Source organism: Haliotis rufescens, unplaced genomic scaffold, assembly GCF_023055435.1.
Source record: "Haliotis rufescens isolate VD_foot unplaced genomic scaffold, xgHalRufe1.0.p SCAF_24, whole genome shotgun sequence".
In the NCBI taxonomy this organism is placed as follows: Eukaryota; Metazoa; Mollusca; class Gastropoda; order Lepetellida; family Haliotidae; genus Haliotis; species Haliotis rufescens.
Window position 1 is genome coordinate 7,824,851 of NW_025963935.1, and position 17,795 is coordinate 7,842,645.

Consider the following 17,795-nt stretch of genomic DNA (forward strand, 5'->3'; position numbering starts at 1 on the left):
TGAGCAGAAGATCCCTGGCCGCGTCATATCAGAATGTGTTATTATTCTGTCTGTCGCTCGACCTTAAGGTTCTCATAGACCCTCGTGCATACACATCGCTATATCAGTGAAATAATCGTTAAAACCTATTTCACCACACCTCTTTAAAAATACGAGTCATTTTTTGTACTTCAGAGAAGACATTACCATTGCTTAACTTGGGGACGACACAGGTCTAAGCCAATGGTCCATTGAAACTATTATCCATGAACATTTACTGATGAATAAGATATCTGCTCGTTTGGAAGACAAAGTTTCTAAATTCTTATCTTAAGGAAAAAACAACTGACATTGTCAGAGAAAATTTAGATAAATTTTGATTGTTAGGCATAGAACTGTTTGACCAGCCTGCGTACTCATAAAGTCATAATCGGTGGCATTGCTGGCCAAGTTGTTAAATGCGACTCAGTTGCTCTGTACAGCTGTCGAGATCTGTGTCTAGCATGTTTTAGACGAACCAGAATCCTATGATCGTGGGTTCGATTATGATCATGATATCATGACTCTTGGTATGTTGTTATCTGACCTGTGTCCTTGGTCAGCACCGTACTCTGCTCGTGGGTTTCAGGGGGCACGGATGGCCCACTCGTCTGAGGCACCGAGATTCGCTGTGCAGAGTTGCGTCCACGCCAGAAACCTATGATTGTGGGTTCGAATTCCGGTTCGCCCCGATTATGTTTTTAGATTAGTCAGCACCATACCCGTGCTCGTGGGATTCACCGAAGTGATAAACGTCTGAGACCTGCATCACTTCGGGCTTTCCTCCCACATTAAGCTGATATGCCCTGATATAATTTGAATACTGTTAAAAACGGCGTTAAACCCAACTCACTCACTCACTCGAGATTCATCAAATTGGGCAAAGTCCTGGGCCCTGCATCACTTCGGATTTTCTCCCCGCAACAAGCTCTTACCACCTATTGAAGGTATATGTCAGTTCAAGTGTTTGTGTTTTACAGGAAGAAATGTGGAAATGTATTATTCTTTCATTGACCGATGTTTCATACAGTTTCGGTAAACCAGATCGCACATGTACATGGCTGTCACTCACACATTGTCAATGAAATGTATTCTGTGACGCGATTGGCTGTGTCTTGTTGATCCACTCTATTCTGTGACGTGATTGGCTGTGTCTTGTTGATCCACTTTATTCTGTGACGTGATTGGCTGTTTCTTGTTGATCCACTCTATTCTGTGACGTCATTGGCTGTTTCTTGTTGATCCACTCTATTCTGTGACGTGATTGGCTGTTTATTGTTGATGCACTCTATTCTGTGACGTGATTGGCTGTTTCTTGTTGATGCACCCTATTCTGTGAATGGATTGGCTGAATCACTGTGTATGATACTTCACTGAATATGCTCAATCAAAATGTTCCTTACCACACGTTTAAACTCTTAGTAGTACAGTGGTTGAGCGTCCGCCCTGAGAGCGGAATGTCCGGGTCTGGACTAGTACAAGCAGCCACACACACACGTGCATGCACGTTGCTATATAAGTGCAATACCCGTGAACGCGACGTTAAACCCCATTTCTCCACGGCTCACAATTATAAATGTGTACTGTCCTATATTCGATATACCCTTAACTATTTTGATGGTGGTACAGAGTTATCTCTTCTTGGCGGAAGTAACTGCAGTTACATTGTTTAGATGTATAATTATGCCAAGGTGTAGGTTTCATTTTTGTGTGTACTTGTGTGTACTTAGTATAATATTTGCCTATGTTTGGATTTCCCAGGATGTTAAAGATACAATTTTGTACAATTGAAAGGAAATGTTGAGAGTAAAATGACTTATTCAATGTTTGGTATAACAGCATATATTTGAACTCCAAGGTTGCAAAATAAAACGTATTCTCAAAACAGAAAATGATAATCCGTGACAAGAACGACGGAACATCTTATGCAATATTGTTGATATGAAGTCGTTGCTGTAAAGGTCATACTATATGAAATCATAACACATTAACACAAAAATCGCCATGAACAATAATTAGTTGTATTCTCCAATGTGTTGTGATGCCACAACATACCCTTACACTTCTACCCCAAAACTGACGACGTTGAGTGAAGCAGGCGTTGCTACAATCTCATTAATATCAGATCTTAGTTCTCGCTACTGCTAAGGAAAGATCTGAGGACATCCCTCGTTTGGCTGAAACGTTCTCAGAGCTGTCCAGATGACACCGGGACTCATCTGGGAACAAAATACTGTCCCAGTCTTGACGTCTGATCTTCAGATGCTGTCAACACCTAGCTAGGCGTGCCTGACGGTGACTTGGAAGCAGAATCTGGCGTAGAGATGGATGTCTGGCCAGGCGTTATGCTTCCCCAACCGGCTGTGATACTTAGCAGTTACAGTAAACTACGGTTATAACGAGCACGCTTATAACAGACTGACGGATATAACGAACTTACTTTTTTGGTCCCGATTATTTGCTGTGGTTATGCTGTATATATGCTTATAACGAACTACAGTTATAACGAACTAATATTAGTAGTCCCTTTGAGTTCGTTATAACCGTAGTTTACTGTATATGTCAGGAAGTGTTTCCTTGTCTTTTAATCCTGCACATATAATTTTGCATACATCTTTGAGTGTGAAAAGCTACCTTTGCTCTTGTTCCTATGAACAATAAAAAGAACAATAAATGTCTGTTGTTAGCATTTTATGACTAAAATCCTGTTTGGATGCTACCAACTGCTACCCTCGGTCAAATTCCACACAATGAATGCTTGTCAGGGATTAATCCCCTGAGTAGATTTTTGAAGGAATCTTCAATAGTGTTATTGATAATGATTAGTCAATATTAGTTAGACACGGTAATAAAAAGGGAGGAGCAGAAACGAAAACCCCAAAATGCCATTTAAATACATCAAAGTAGTAGAAGGCAGTTTGGGCGCCGGGTCAATCGTTGAAATTGTTCATCACGTCAAACATCAGGAACCCGTTTAATCTCAGACGAGGACGATTTCGCATGTCGTTTTTATCGTCTTCAAAGTTGAGTTAATATTTTGGTTGGTAATGTTGAAGGTTCTATCAGCTACAATATGAAACCTCTTTGATATCAACTGTGCAGGTATTAACCATGGTATATAAAGTATCGATTGTTTGTTTGATTGTTGCGCTCAGCAATATTCCAGCTATATGACGGTGGTCTGTAAATTAAACGAATCCAGACCACACAATTCAGTGATTGACATCCTGAGCATCGATCCACGCACTTGGGATACGATGACATGCATCAGCCTAGTTAGCGAGTCTGACCACCTGATCCCTTTAGTCGTCTCTTACCACAAGCATAGTCACCTTTTACAGCAAGCTTGGGTTGCTGAAGACCTATTCTACCCCGGATCCTCACAATGAGGTATTGAGAAAAGAGATAGGGCCCAAATTTTATAAAAGTCTGTGTTTATTTGACTTTGTGGAATGCAAGTTCTCATACGTCTGCTTATTGTGTGAAAAAAACCTCAAATTACTAAATCTTTCCAGAATATCTTAAATATTCTACAATAAAATCGTCTTGGACAGGACGTTTATTCTTTGATTTAACAGCTTTCGGTAACACATATTGTATTTGGGATAACACTTCGCCGTCCAGGTTTCAAACCCACACTGCCAGAGAGAGGCACCAAAGAGCCACCACACAAAGTCAGCGATCTGACCCCAGACTCAACCATAAGAAGTATGAGAATCTGTACTTTACTGAGAAAGTGTTATCCCAAATATAACACTTGTAACATTTGACAACTTTCTAAATGACATTGTGAGTTCATAGCTTTCGGCAATGGGAGCTGTGCAACTTTACACTTGTCAGAGGGGTACACAAAGTACGTGATCTGGACTACCAGTTGTCTGATTCAAGTACAATAAAGAGCCCAATACAACAAACACACACTGTTGCATTCAAGGTCAATAGCGTGTCCAACTCATAACAAGAACTGTCTGATTCATGCAAGGACAACAGCCTGCCCAACACAACATACACACTGTCTGATTCAAGGGCAACAGCATGTTCAACACAACATACACACTGTCTGATTCAAGGACAACAGCGTGTCCAAGACAACACACACTGTCTGATTCAAGGACAACAGCCTGTCCAACACAACACACACTGACTGATTCAAGGACAGCAGCCTGTCCAACACAGCACACACACACATTATCGTATTTAAGAACAAAAGCCTGTCCAAGACTACACACTGTCTGATTCAATGACAACAGAGTGTCCAACACAATACAAACACACTGTCTGATTCAATGACAATAGCGTGCCCAACACAATACAAACACACTGTCTGATTCAAGGACAATAGGGTGCTCAATAAAACACACACACTGTCTGATTTAAGGACAACAGCGTGTCCAACACAAAACACACACTATCCGATTCAAGGACAATAGGGTGTCACACAACACACACACACATTTTCTGATTCAAGGACAAAAGAGTTTCCAAGATAACACACACACACACACACTGTCTGATTCAAGGACAAATGCTTGTCCAACACAACATACACATTGTCTGATTCAAGGACAACAGCGTGTTCAAGACAACACAAACTGTCTGATTCAATGACAACAGCGTGCCCAACACAACACACACATTATCTGATTCAAGGACAAAAGCGTGCCCAACACAACACACACATTATCTGATTCAAGGACAATAGCGTGCCCAACACAACACACCAAAACTGTCTCATTCAAGGACAACAGCTTGTCAAACACACCATAAACACACTGTCTGATTCAAGGACAATAGCGTGTCCAACACAACACACACAATGTCTGATTTAAGAACAATAGCCTGTCCAACACAACACACACATTGTCTGATTCAAGAATAACAGCGTGCCCAACACAACACACACATTATCTGATTCAAGGACAGTAGCGTGCCCAACACAACACACACAACTGTCTCATTCAAGGACAACAGCTTGTCAAACACACCACAAACACACTGTCTGTTTTAAGGACAATAGCGTGTCCAACACAACACACACACTGTCTGATTTAAGAACAAAAGCCTGTCCAACAAAACAAACACACTGTCTGATTCAAGGACAACAGTGTGTCCAACACAATACACACATTGTCTGATTCAAGGACAACAGCGTGTTCAACACAACTCACACACACACACACATTGTCTGTTTCAAGGACAACAGCTTGTTCAACACAAAACACACACACTGTCTGGTTCAAGGACAACAGCGTGTCCAACACAACACACACACACACACACACACACACACACACACACACACACACACACACACACACACACACACACACACACACACACACACACATTGCCTGATTCAAGGACAACAGTGTGTCCAACACAACACACACTGTCTGATTCAAGGACAACAGCCTGTCCAACAGAACAAACACACTGTCTGACAAAAGGAACTATCTGATAAAAGGAACACAACATAACATAAATGTAAGAAAATGCAAGTTTAATCAAAGCAAACATACTGAAGGTCAACTGGTGCTACAGTGTGCCATTCATATGCAACAACGTACCAGTACGGTTCACAGTCTAAAACATCAAACACAGGTCTTGATCTGCAAAGTCCTGGATGTTAAAATCAGGCCAGTAAAAAAATCAACAGCACAAAGGGACTAAATACAAAGATTATATATACTGAAGCGCAAAAGAAACGTCACCACAAGTAACATTGCATGAAAAGTTGTCATTTAAATATCTGGGTCATTTTTGTCAAAGTTTCTCAAATTTAACATAACCTTGTCCGGAAAAATGAAATTTGATTATAAAAAAAAAACAACGCAGATGACAATAAAACCGATCGCCCAAACTACAGATGACCGACCAAGTAGTGGAAGACCAAGGCTCACCACTCGACGTCAGGATCGTCAGATTGTGCGACAGCATCTTCAAGATCGCTCGTTGGGTGGTCCGAGTATCATATTGTGTGGGGTGGAATTGGTCTTGCACTGTGGTCTTCGGCCCTGTGGTCTTCGAGAACATCGGTCCAGGGAGAGGAAATGGTGTCACAGCAGCTCGGTACATTGATCAAGTCTTGAGACCACACGCCATACCTCATTTGGCACGTCGCCGCAACCACGAGTTTCAGCATGATAACGCCCGTGTCCACACTGCGAGAGCAACAAGAGACTTCTTCCAGCAGAATGGCATCAGAACCATGCAGTGATCTGCCCTAAGTCCCGATTTAAATTCGATTGAGCACCTGTGGGACGAGATTCAGAGACGGCTATATGACGCCCGACAAATGCCGACAACTGCAGCTGAACTGCGTCAGGCGTTCCTCAGAGTGTGGGCTCAAGTATCTGTGGCCTTCAGCAACCGCCTCATCCATTCCATGTATCGACGTTGCACGGAAGTCATCAATGTACTGGCGGACACACGAGATACTGACTTGTGATGCCATTTTCTCAGAGACGAGTGTTATGTTTCACTTTAAGAACATTTGACACTTTAATTTCAACCTTGATGATCAGTTTCGCCAAGTTCATCTTTGTAATATGTCTCAAAGTACGTGTTCAGTGTTTGGACAAAAAAGGTTTCTCCTATATCTATCCATAGTGACGTTTCTGTTGCGGTTCAGTATATATCAAAACTCCGTTTGCATGCAGCATCTACAGTGACACAGTATACATCTAACTTGATACAAAGCTCCCCGATATCAGTACACAGTAAACACCCAACTTGATACAAAGCTCCCCGATATCAGTACACAGTATACATCTAACTTGATACAAAGCTCCCCGATATCAGTACACAGTATACATCTAACTTGATACAAAGATTCGAGATATCAGTACAATGTATACATCTAACTTGATACAAAGATTCGAGATATCAGTACACAGTATACACCTAACTTGATACAAAGCTTCGCGATATCAGTACACAGTATACATCTAACTTGATACAAAGCTTCGCGTTATCAGTACACGGTATACATCTAACTTGATACAAAGCTTCGAGATATCAGTACAATGTATACATCTAACTTGATACAAAGCTTCAAGATATCAGTACAATGTATACATCTAACTTGATACAAAGCTTCGAGATATCAGTACAGTGTATACATCTTATTTGATACAAAGATTCGCGATATCAGTACACAGTATACCTGTAACTTGATACAAAGCTTCGCGATATCAGTACACAGTAAACACCCAACTTGATACCAAGCTTCGCGATATCAGTACACAGTATAATCTAACTTTATGCAAAGCTTCGCAATATCAGTACACAGTATACATCTAGTTTGAAACAAAGCTTCGCAATATCAGTACACAGTATACATGTAACTTGATACAAAGCTTCGCAATATCAGTACACAGTAAACACCCAACTTCATACAAAGCTTCGCGATATCAGTACACAGTATACATCTAACTTGATACAAATCTTCAAGATAACAGTTCAAAGCCTCTATAGTATTGTTGGGTGAGATACCTGTCTAGTGGTGAAACACTATGTCTAGTGGTTAGATACTCTGTCTAGTGGTGAGATTATCTGTCTAGTGGTGAGATACTCTGTCTAGTGATGCGATACTCTGTCTAGTTATGAGATACTTTGTCTAGTGGTGAGACTCTCTGTCTAGTGGTGTGATACTCGGTCTAGTTATGAGATACTTTGTCTAGTGGTGAGATACTCTGCCTAGTGAAAGGAACCTTTATCTAGTGGTGATATACTCTGTATAGTGAAAAGAATCTCTGTCTAGTGGTGAACGACTCTGTCTTGTGGCGAAACACTCTTTCTAGTGGTGAGATACTCTGTCCAGTGGTGCAATACTCTGTTGAGTGGTGAGATACTCTGTCTTGTGGGAAGATATGTCTTGTGGTGTGATACTCTGTGGTGAGATACTCAGTTTAGTTGTGAGATACTCTGTCTAGCGGTGAGATCTGTCTAGAGGTGTGATATTCTGTCTGGTGGTGAGATACTCAGTTTAGTTGTGAGATACTCTGTCTAGTATTGAGACACTCTGTCTATTGGTGAGATACTCTGTCTAGTGGTTAGATACTCTGTCTAGTGGTTAGATACTCTGTCTAGTGGTGAGATACTCTGTCTAGTTATGAGATACTTTGTCTAGTGGTGAGAATCTCTGTCTAGTGGTGTGATACTCGGTCTAGTTGTGAGAGACTTTGTCTAGTGGTGATATACTCTGTCTGGTGAAAGGAAACTCTGTCTAGTGGTGCAATACTCTGTTTAGTGGTGAACGACTCTGTCTAGTGGTGAGCACCTCTGTCTAGTGGTGAGACACCCTGTCTATCGGTGAGACACTCTGTCTTTTGGTAAGATTACTCTGTCTAGTGGTGAGGCACTCTGTCGAGTTGTGAAATACTCTGTTTAGTAGTGAGATACTCTGTCGAGTTGTGAAACACTCTGTTTAGTTGTGAGATACTCTGTCCAGTGGTGAATTACTCTGTTGAGTGGTGAGATACTCTGTCTTGTGGGGAGATCTGTCTTGTGGTGTGATACTCTGTGGTGAGATACTCAGTTTAGTTGTGAGATACTCTGTCTAGTATTGAGACACTCTGTCTATTGGTGAGATACTCTGTCTAGTTCTGAGCTACTTAGTCTAGTGGTGAGACTCCCTGTCTAGTGCTGAGATACTCTGTCTAGTGAAAAGAATCTCTGTCTAGTGGTTAGATACTCTGTCTAGTGGTGAGATTATCTGTCTAGTGGTGTGATACTCTGTCTAGTTGTGAGAGACTTTGTCTAGTGGTGATATACTCTGTCTGGTGAAAGAAACTCTGTCTAGTGGTGCAATACTCTGTTTAGTGGTGAACGACTCTGTCTAGTGGTGAGCACCTCTGTCTAGTGGTGAGACACCCTGTCTATCGGTGAGACACTCTGTCTTTTGGTAAGATTACTCTGTCTAGTGGTGAGGCACTCTGTCGAGTTGTGAAATACTCTGTTTAGTAGTGAGATACTCTGTCGAGTTGTGAAATACTCTGTTTAGTTGTGAGATACTCTGTCCAGTGGTGAATTACTCTGTTGAGTGGTGAGATACTCTGTCTTGTGGGGAGATCTGTCTTGTGGTGTGATACTCTGTGGTGAGATACTCAGTTTAGTTGTGAGATACTCTGTCTAGTATTGAGACACTCTGTCTATTGGTGAGATACTCTGTCTAGTTCTGAGCTACTTAGTCTAGTGGTGAGACTCCCTGTCTAGTGCTGAGATACTCTGTCTAGTGAAAAGAATCTCTGTCTAGTGGTTAGATACTCTGTCTAGTGGTGAGATTATCTGTCTAGTGGTGAGATACTCTGTCTAGTTGTGAGAGACTTTGTCTAGTGGTGATATACTCTGTCTGGTGAAAGAAACTCTGTCTAGTGGTGCAATACTCTGTTTACTGGTGAACGACTCTGTCTAGTGGTGAGCACCTCTGTCTAGTGGTGAGACACCCTGTCTATCGGTGAGACACTCTGTCTTTTGGTAAGATTACTCTGTCTAGTGGTGAGGCACTCTGTCGAGTTGTGAAATACTCTGTTTAGTAGTGAGATACTCTGTCGAGTTGTGAAATACTCTGTTTAGTTGTGAGATACTCTGTCCAGTAGTGAATTACTCTGTTGAGTGGTGAGATACTCTGTCTTGTGGGGAGATCTGTCTTGTGGTGTGATACTCTGTGGTGAGATACTCAGTTTAGTTGTGAGATACTCTGTCTAGTATTGAGACACTCTGTCTATTGGTGAGATATTCTGTCTAGTTCTGAGCTACTTAGTCTAGTGGTGAGACTCCCTGTCTAGTGCTGAGATACTCTGTCTAGTGAAAAGAATCTCTGTCTAGTGGTTAGATACTCTGTCTAGTGGTGAGATTATCTGTCTAGTGGTGAGATACTCTGTCTAGTTATGAGATACTTTGTCTAGTGGTGAGAATCTCTGTCTAGTGGTGTGATACTCGGTCTAGTTGTGAGAGACTTTGTCTAGTGGTGATATACTCTGTCTGGTGAAAGGAAACTGTCTAGTGGTGCAATACTCTGTTTAGTGGTGAACGACTCTGTCTAGTGGTGAGCACCTCTGTCTAGTGGTGAGACACCCTGTCTATCGGTGAGACACTCTGTCTTTTGGTAAGATTACTCTGTCTAGTGGTGAGGCACTCTGTCGAGTTGTGAAATACTCTGTTTAGTAGTGAGATACTCTGTCGAGTTGTGAAATACTCTGTTTAGTTGTGAGATACTCTGTCCAGTGGTGAATTACTCTGTTGAGTGGTGAGATATTCTGTCTTGTGGGGAGATCTGTCTTGTGGTGTGATTCTCTGTTGTGAGATACTCAGTTTAGTTGTGAGATACTCTGTCTAGCGGTGAGATCTGTCTAGTGGTGTGATATTCTGTCTAGTGGTGAGATACTCAGTTTAATTGTAAGATACTCTGTCTAGTATTGAGACACTCTGTCTATTGGTGAGATACACTGTCTAGTGGTGATATACTCTGTCTAGAATGAGACATTCTGTCTAGTGCTGAGAAACTCTGCTAGGCTGACGTTGTGTCCCCCTCGGGAAGATGTGTCTCTGCAACACAAGAACACAATCACGTCGGGTAGGAGCCAGTGCATGATGGAGTGTGTTGTCCGTAATACACACGTGAGAGACAATACTGAGATCAGACCACAGAGAGAGACACACATATTTAATTCAACAGAGATTGAGAGACACAAAATGAAATCAGCTGAGAGTGAGAGACACACAATACGATAAGGTAAGATTGAGACACACAATGAGATCAGTCGAGAGTGAGAGACACACAATAAGATCAGCTGAGAGTGAGAGACACACAATGAGATCAGCTGAGCGTGAGAGACACACAATGAGATCAGCTGATATTGAGAGACACAATGAGATCAGTTGAGAGTGAGAGACACACAGTGATATCAACTGAGGAGAGGGAGAGATACACAATAAAATCTACAGAGAATGAGAGTAACACATGAGATCAGCTGAGAATGAGAGACACACAATGAAGTCAGCACAGCGTGAGAGACACAATGACGTCAGTAGAGCGTGAGCGACACAATGCAGTCAGTAGAGCGTGAGAGACACAATGACGTCGGAAGAGCGTGAGAGACACAATGCAGTCAGTAGAGCGTCAACGACACAATGCAGTCAGTAGAACGTGAGAGACACAATGCAGTCAGTAGAGCGTGAGAGACACAATGAAGTCAGTAGAGCGTGAGAGACACAATGAAGTCAGTAGAGCGTGAGAGACACAATGAAGTCAGTAGAGCGTGAGAGACACAATGAAGTCAGTAGATCGTGAGAGACACAATGAAGTCAGTAGAGCGTGAGAGACACAAAAACGTATAGACACATTTCAATTCGTTAGATATGATGAACGATGAAGATTGTCGACATTTTGTTTTCTTGGTACATGTGTAAGTGTTAAATAGCTTTGAATTGTAGGTGCAGCAACCAGGACTATAATTTTCAAAGCAAGCGAGAAGTGAATTGTACAGGCTGTTTTGCTTACCCTTCACCCTGTCGTCTTCCACTCCCCGGTTGTCTGCTTGTGACGTGTCAGCCTCCCCTTGCATCGGATCCTCGTTATAACGTGAGTCGGCTGACCGAGTCTCTGTATTCGAGTCTGCAAACACAGAGACAGCACTGCTACAATCACGGTAAACAATTGCATTTGAGAAGAACTAAGAATGAAGAACTACTCAAAATGCTATCCTAATGACCTGTTACTTAGCAACCTTGACCAGTGCAACGTTGCCATCGTGATACGTTGACATGCAATCAACCAAGCCTCCTGACCACTTGACCTATTTCTTGACCAGCATAGGTTGTTGGAACCTTTTTAAGATTGGAATTCCTACATTGGCCAACTATAAGTATCCTCATCATATGTTACCAAGCAACCACTGACCCTAACTTGGTGTGTCCTCAAGACCAGTAACCCGGCAACCCTTGTATACAGTATCTATGGTGGTAAGTATTTACATATCGTATATTTACAGTCAGCGGTTTCCTCGGCTTTGGTTTTGAGAGGTCCTAAGTTGTCATAGCAACCAGCCCCTGGGCTTTCTGCGATCTTCCGGAAGTGTCGTTGACTTTCAAGCGTCTGCGACCGACGATGCGATTTCTTTCGTCCAGAAATTGAAGCCTCTGAAAAAATGTAGCGATGAAGGAGAATGAATAATGATTCATGGTAGACAGTGTGTTTACTTGTAGATATCCTCACGAACTGTTACCTAGCAACATTGACTAAAGGTATCCCCATGCTCTGTTACCTAGCAATCTTGACTACATGTATCCTTATGATCCGGTACCTAGCAACCTTGAGTACAGGTTTCCTCATTTTCTGTTAACTGGAAATCTTGACTACAGATATCATCATGCTCTGTTACCCAGCAACCTTGACTACAGGTGTGACAGACACACAAAAAGATCAGTTGAGAGTGAGAGACACACAATGAGATCAGCTGAGAGTGACAGACACACAATAAGATCAGCTGAGAGTGAGAGACATACAATTAGATCAGCTGTGAGTGGGAGACACACAATGAGATCAGCTGAGAGTGAGAGACACACAATGAAATCATCAGGGAGTGACAGACACACCATAAGATCAGCTGAGGAAAGGGAGAGCTACACAATAAAATCTACAGAGAATGAAAGGAACACATGAGATCAGCTGAGAATGAGAGACACACAATGAAGTCAGCACAGCGTGAGAGACACAATGCAGTCAGTAGATAGTGAGAGACACAATGACGTCAGTAGAGCGTGAGCGACACAATGAAGTCAGTAGAGCGTGAGAGACACAATGAAGTCAGTAGAGCGTGAGAGACACAATGAAGTCAGTAGAGCGTGAGAGACACAAAGACGTCAGTAGAGCGTGAGAGACACAAAGAAGTCAGTAGAGCGTGAGCGACACAATGAAGTCAGTAGACTGTTAGAGACACAATGAAGTCAGTAGAGCGTGGGGGGACACAATAAAGTCAGTAGAACGTGAGAGACACAATGAAGTCAGTAGAGCGTGAGAGACACAATGAAGTCAGTAGAGCGTGATATACACAATGACGTCAGTAGAGCGTGAGAGACACAAAGAAGTCAGTAGAGCGTGAGAGACACAATGCAGTCAGTAGAGCGTGAGAGACACAATGCAGTCAGTAGAGCGTGAGAGACACAATGACGTATAGACACATTTCAATTCGTTAGATATGAAGAACGATGAAGATTGTCGACATTTTGTCTATGGTACATGTGTAAGTGTTAAATAGCTTTGAATTGTAGGTGCAGCAACTAGGACTATAATTTTCAAAGCAAGCGAGAAGTGAATTGTACAGGCTGTTTTGCCTACCCTTCACACTGTCTTCTTCCACTCCCTGTTGTGACGTGTCAGCCTCCCCTTGCATTGGCTCCTCGTTATAACGTGAGTCGGCTGACCGAGTCTCTGTATTCGAGTCTGCAAACACAGAGACAGCACTGCTACAATCACGGTAAACAATTGCATTTGAGAAGAACTAAGAATGAAGAACTACTCAAAATGCTATCCTAATGACCTGTTACTTAGCAACCTTGACCAGTGCAACGTTGCCATCGTGATACGTTGACATGCAATCAACCAAGCCTCCTGACCACTTGACCTATTTCTTGACCAGCATAGGTTGTTGGAACCCTTTTTAAGATTGGAATTCCTACATGGGCCAACTATAAGTATCCTATTCATATGTTACCAAGCAACCATTGACCCTAACTTGGTGTGTCCTCAAGACCAGTAACCCGGCAACCCTTGTATACAGTGTCTATGTAGGTAGGTAATTACATATCGTATATTTACAGTCAGCGGTTTCCTCGGCTTTGGTTTTGAGAGGTCCTAAGTTGTCATAGTAGCCAGCCCCTGGGCTTTCTGCGATCTTCCGGATGTGTCGTTGTCTTTCAAGCGTCTGCGACCGACGATGCGATTTCTTTCGTCCAGAAATTGAAGCCTCTGAAAAAAATGTAGCGATGAAGGAGAGTGAATAATGATTCATGGTAGACAATGAGTTTAACTGTAGATATCCTCACGATCTGTTACCTAGCAACCTTGAAAATATGTATACTTATGAAACGTTACCGAGCAACCTTGACTACATGTATCCTCATTTTCTGTTAACTGGCAATCTTGACTACAGATAGCATCATGCTCTGTCACCTAGCAACCTTTACTACAGGTGTGACAAACACACAATGAGATAAGCTGGGAGTGAGAAACACACAATGAGATCAGCTGAGAGTGAGAGACACACAATAAGATCAGCTGAGAGTGACAGACACACAATGAGATCAGCTGAGAGTGACAGACACACAATGAAATCAGCAGAGAGTGACAGACACACAATGAAATCAGCCGAGAGTGAGAGACACACAATGAGATCAGCTGAGAGTGACAGACACACAATGAGATCAGCTGAGAGTGACAGACACACAATGAGATCAGCAGAGAGTGACAGACACACAATGAGATTAGCTGAGAGTGACAGACACATAATGAGATCAGCTGAGAGTGACAGACACACAATGAAATCAGCTGAGAGTGACAGACATACAGTGAGATCAGCAGAGAGTGAGAGACACACAATAAAATCATCAGGGAGTGAGAGACACACAATGAGATCAGCTCAGATTGAGAGACACACAATGAGATCAGCTCAGATTGAGAGACACACAATGATATCAGCTCAGATTGAGAGACACACAATGAGATCAGCTGAGAGTGACAGACACACAATGAGATCAGCTGAGAGTGACAGACACACAATAAAATCATCAGGGAGTGAGAGACACACAATGAGATCAGCTGAGAGTGACAGACACACAATAAAATCATCAGGGAGTGAGAGACACACAATGAGATCAGCTGAGGTGACAGAAACACAATAAAATCAGTTGAGAGTGACAGACACACAATGAGATCAGCAGAGAGTGACAGACACACAATGAAATCAGTTGAGAGTGACAGACACACAATGAGACCAGCAGAGAGTGAGAGACACACAATGAGACCAGCAGAGAGTGAGAGACACACAATAAGATCAGCTGAGAGTGACAGACACACAATGAGATCAGCTGAGAGTGACAGACACACAATGAGACCAGCAGAGAGTGAGAGACAAACAATGAGATCAGCTGAGAGTGACAGACACACAATGAGATCAGCTGAGAGTGACTGACACACAATGAAATCAGCTGAGAGTGAGAGACATACAGTGAGATCAGCAGAGAATGAGAGACACACAATGAAATGAGATGAGTGTGAGAGACATACAGTGAGATCAGCAGAGAATGAGAGACACACAATAAAATCATCAGGGAGTGAGAGACACACAATGAGATCAGCTGAGAGTGACAGACACACAATGAAATGAGATGAGTGTGAGAGACATACAATGAGATCAGCAGAGAATGAGAGACACACAATGAAATGAGATGAGTGTGAGAGACATACAGTGAGATCAGCAGAGAATGAGAGACACACAATGAAATCATCAGGGATCGAGAGACATACAATGAGATCAGCTGAGAGTGAGAGACATACAATGAGATCAGCAGAGAGTGACAGACACACAATGAAATCAGCTGAGAGTGAGAGACACACAATAACATCTTCAGGGAGTGAGAGACACACAATGAGATCAGCTGAGAGTGACAGACACACAATGAAATGAGATGAGTGTGAGAGACATACAATGAGATCAGCAGAGAATGAGAGACACACAATGAAATCATCAGGGAGTGAGAGACACACAATGAGATCAGCTGCGAGTGAGAGACACACAATGAGACCAGCAGAGAGTACGAGATACACAATACAATCTACAGAGAATGAAAGAATCAAATGAGATCAGCTGAAAATGAGAGACACCCAATGAAATCAGCAGAAAATAAGAGACAACATGAAGTCAGTTAAGTCTGAGAGACACAATGAAGTCAGAAGAGCGTGAGAGACACAATGAAGTCAGTAGAACGTGAGAGACACAATGAAGTCAGTAGAGCGTGAGAGACACAATGCAGTCAGTAGAACGTGAGAGACATAATGACGTCAGTAGAGCGTGAGAGACACAAAGCAGTCAGTAGAACGTGAGAGACACAATGAAGTCAGTAGAGCGTGAGAAACACAATGAAGTCAGTAGAGCGTGAGAGACACAATGACGTATAGACACATTTCAATTGGTTAGATATGATGAACGATGAAGATTGTCGATATTTTGTGTCCTTGGTACATGTGTAAGTGTTAAATAGCTTTGAATTGTAGTTGCAGCAACCAGGACTATAATTTTCAAAGCAAGCGAGAAGTGAATTGTACAGGCTGTTTTGCCTACCCTTCACCCTGTCTTCTTCCACTCCCTGTTGTGACGTGTCAGCCTCCCCTTGCATCGGCTCCTCGTTATAACGTGAGTCGGCTGACCGAGTCTCTGTATTCGAGTCTGCAAACACAGAGACAGCACTGCTACAATCACGGTAAACAATTGTATTTGGAATAAAGAACTACTCATAATGCTATCCCCATGATCTGTTGCTTAGCAACCCTGACCAGCGCAACGTTGCCATCGTGATACGTTGACATGCAATCAACCAAGCCTCCTGACCACTTGACCTATTTCTTGACCAGCATAGGTTGTTTGAACCTTTTTTAAGATCGGAATTCCTACGTGGGCCAACTATAAGTATCCTCATCATATGTTACCAAGCAACCATTGACCCTAACTTGGTGTGTCCTCAAGACCAGTAACCCGGCAACCCTTGTATACAGTATCTATGGTGGTAAGTAATTACATATCGTATATTTACAGTCAGCGGTTTCCTCGGCTTTGGTTTTGAGAGGTCCTATGTTGTCATAGTAACCAGCCCCTGGGCTTTCTGCTATCTTCCGGATGTGTCGGTGTGTTTCAACGGTCTGCGACCGACCATGCGATTTCTTTCGTCCAGAAATTGAAGCCTCTGAAAAAATGTAACGATGAAGGAGAGTGAATAATGATTCATGGTAGACAGTGAGTTTAACTGTAGATATCCTCACGATCTGTTACCTAGCAACCTTGAAAATATGTATACTTATGAAACGTTACCGAGCAACCTTGACTACATGTATCCTCATTTTCAGTTAACTGGCAATCTTGACTACAGATATCATCATGCTCTGTCACCTAGCAACCTTTACTACAGGTGTGACAAACACACAATGAGATAAGCTGGGAGTGAGAAACACACAATAAGATCAGCTGAAAGTGAGAGACACACAATAAGATCAGCTGAGAGTGACAGACACACAATGAGATCAGCTGAGAGTGACAGACACACAATGAAATCAGCAGAGAGTGACAGACACACAATGAAATCAGCTGAGAGTGAGAGACACACAATGAGATCAGCTGAGAGTGACAGACACACAATGAGATCAGCTGAGAGTGACAGACACACAATGAGATCAGCAGAGAGTGAGAGACACACAATGAGATCAACTGAGAGTGACAGACACATAATGAGATCAGCTGAGAGTGACAGACACACAATCAAATCAGCTGAGAGTGAGAGACATACAGTGAGATCAGCAGAGAGTGAGAGACACACAATAAAATCATCAGGGAGTGAGAGACACACAATGAGATCAGCTCAGATTGAGAGACACACAATGAGATCAGCTCAGATTGAGAGACACACAATGATATCAGCTCAGATTGAGAGACACACAATGAGATCAGCTGAGAGTGACAGACACACAATGAGATCAGCTGAGAGTGACAGACACACAATAAAATCAT

The 17,795-nt window shown here is 42.5% G+C and overlaps 1 protein-coding gene across 1 annotated transcript in view; it reads right to left on the bottom strand.

Moving 5' to 3' along the window:
* Nucleotides 1–10,528: 10,528 nt before the first annotated feature.
* The window catches only part of LOC124128420, a 30,428-nt gene continuing 23,161 nt past the window's right edge, over nt 10,529–17,795 (bottom strand). Inside the window, exons 12-18 of the mRNA XM_048401871.1 lie at nt 16,828–16,977; nt 16,359–16,463; nt 13,838–13,987; nt 13,358–13,462; nt 12,010–12,159; nt 11,522–11,635; nt 10,529–10,566 (exon numbers count right to left, since the gene is read on the bottom strand). Coding sequence (XP_048257828.1) covers nt 10,529–10,566; nt 11,522–11,635; nt 12,010–12,159; nt 13,358–13,462; nt 13,838–13,987; nt 16,359–16,463; nt 16,828–16,977 — 812 coding nt within the window. The remainder of the gene's footprint in view (nt 10,567–11,521; nt 11,636–12,009; nt 12,160–13,357; nt 13,463–13,837; nt 13,988–16,358; nt 16,464–16,827; nt 16,978–17,795) is intronic.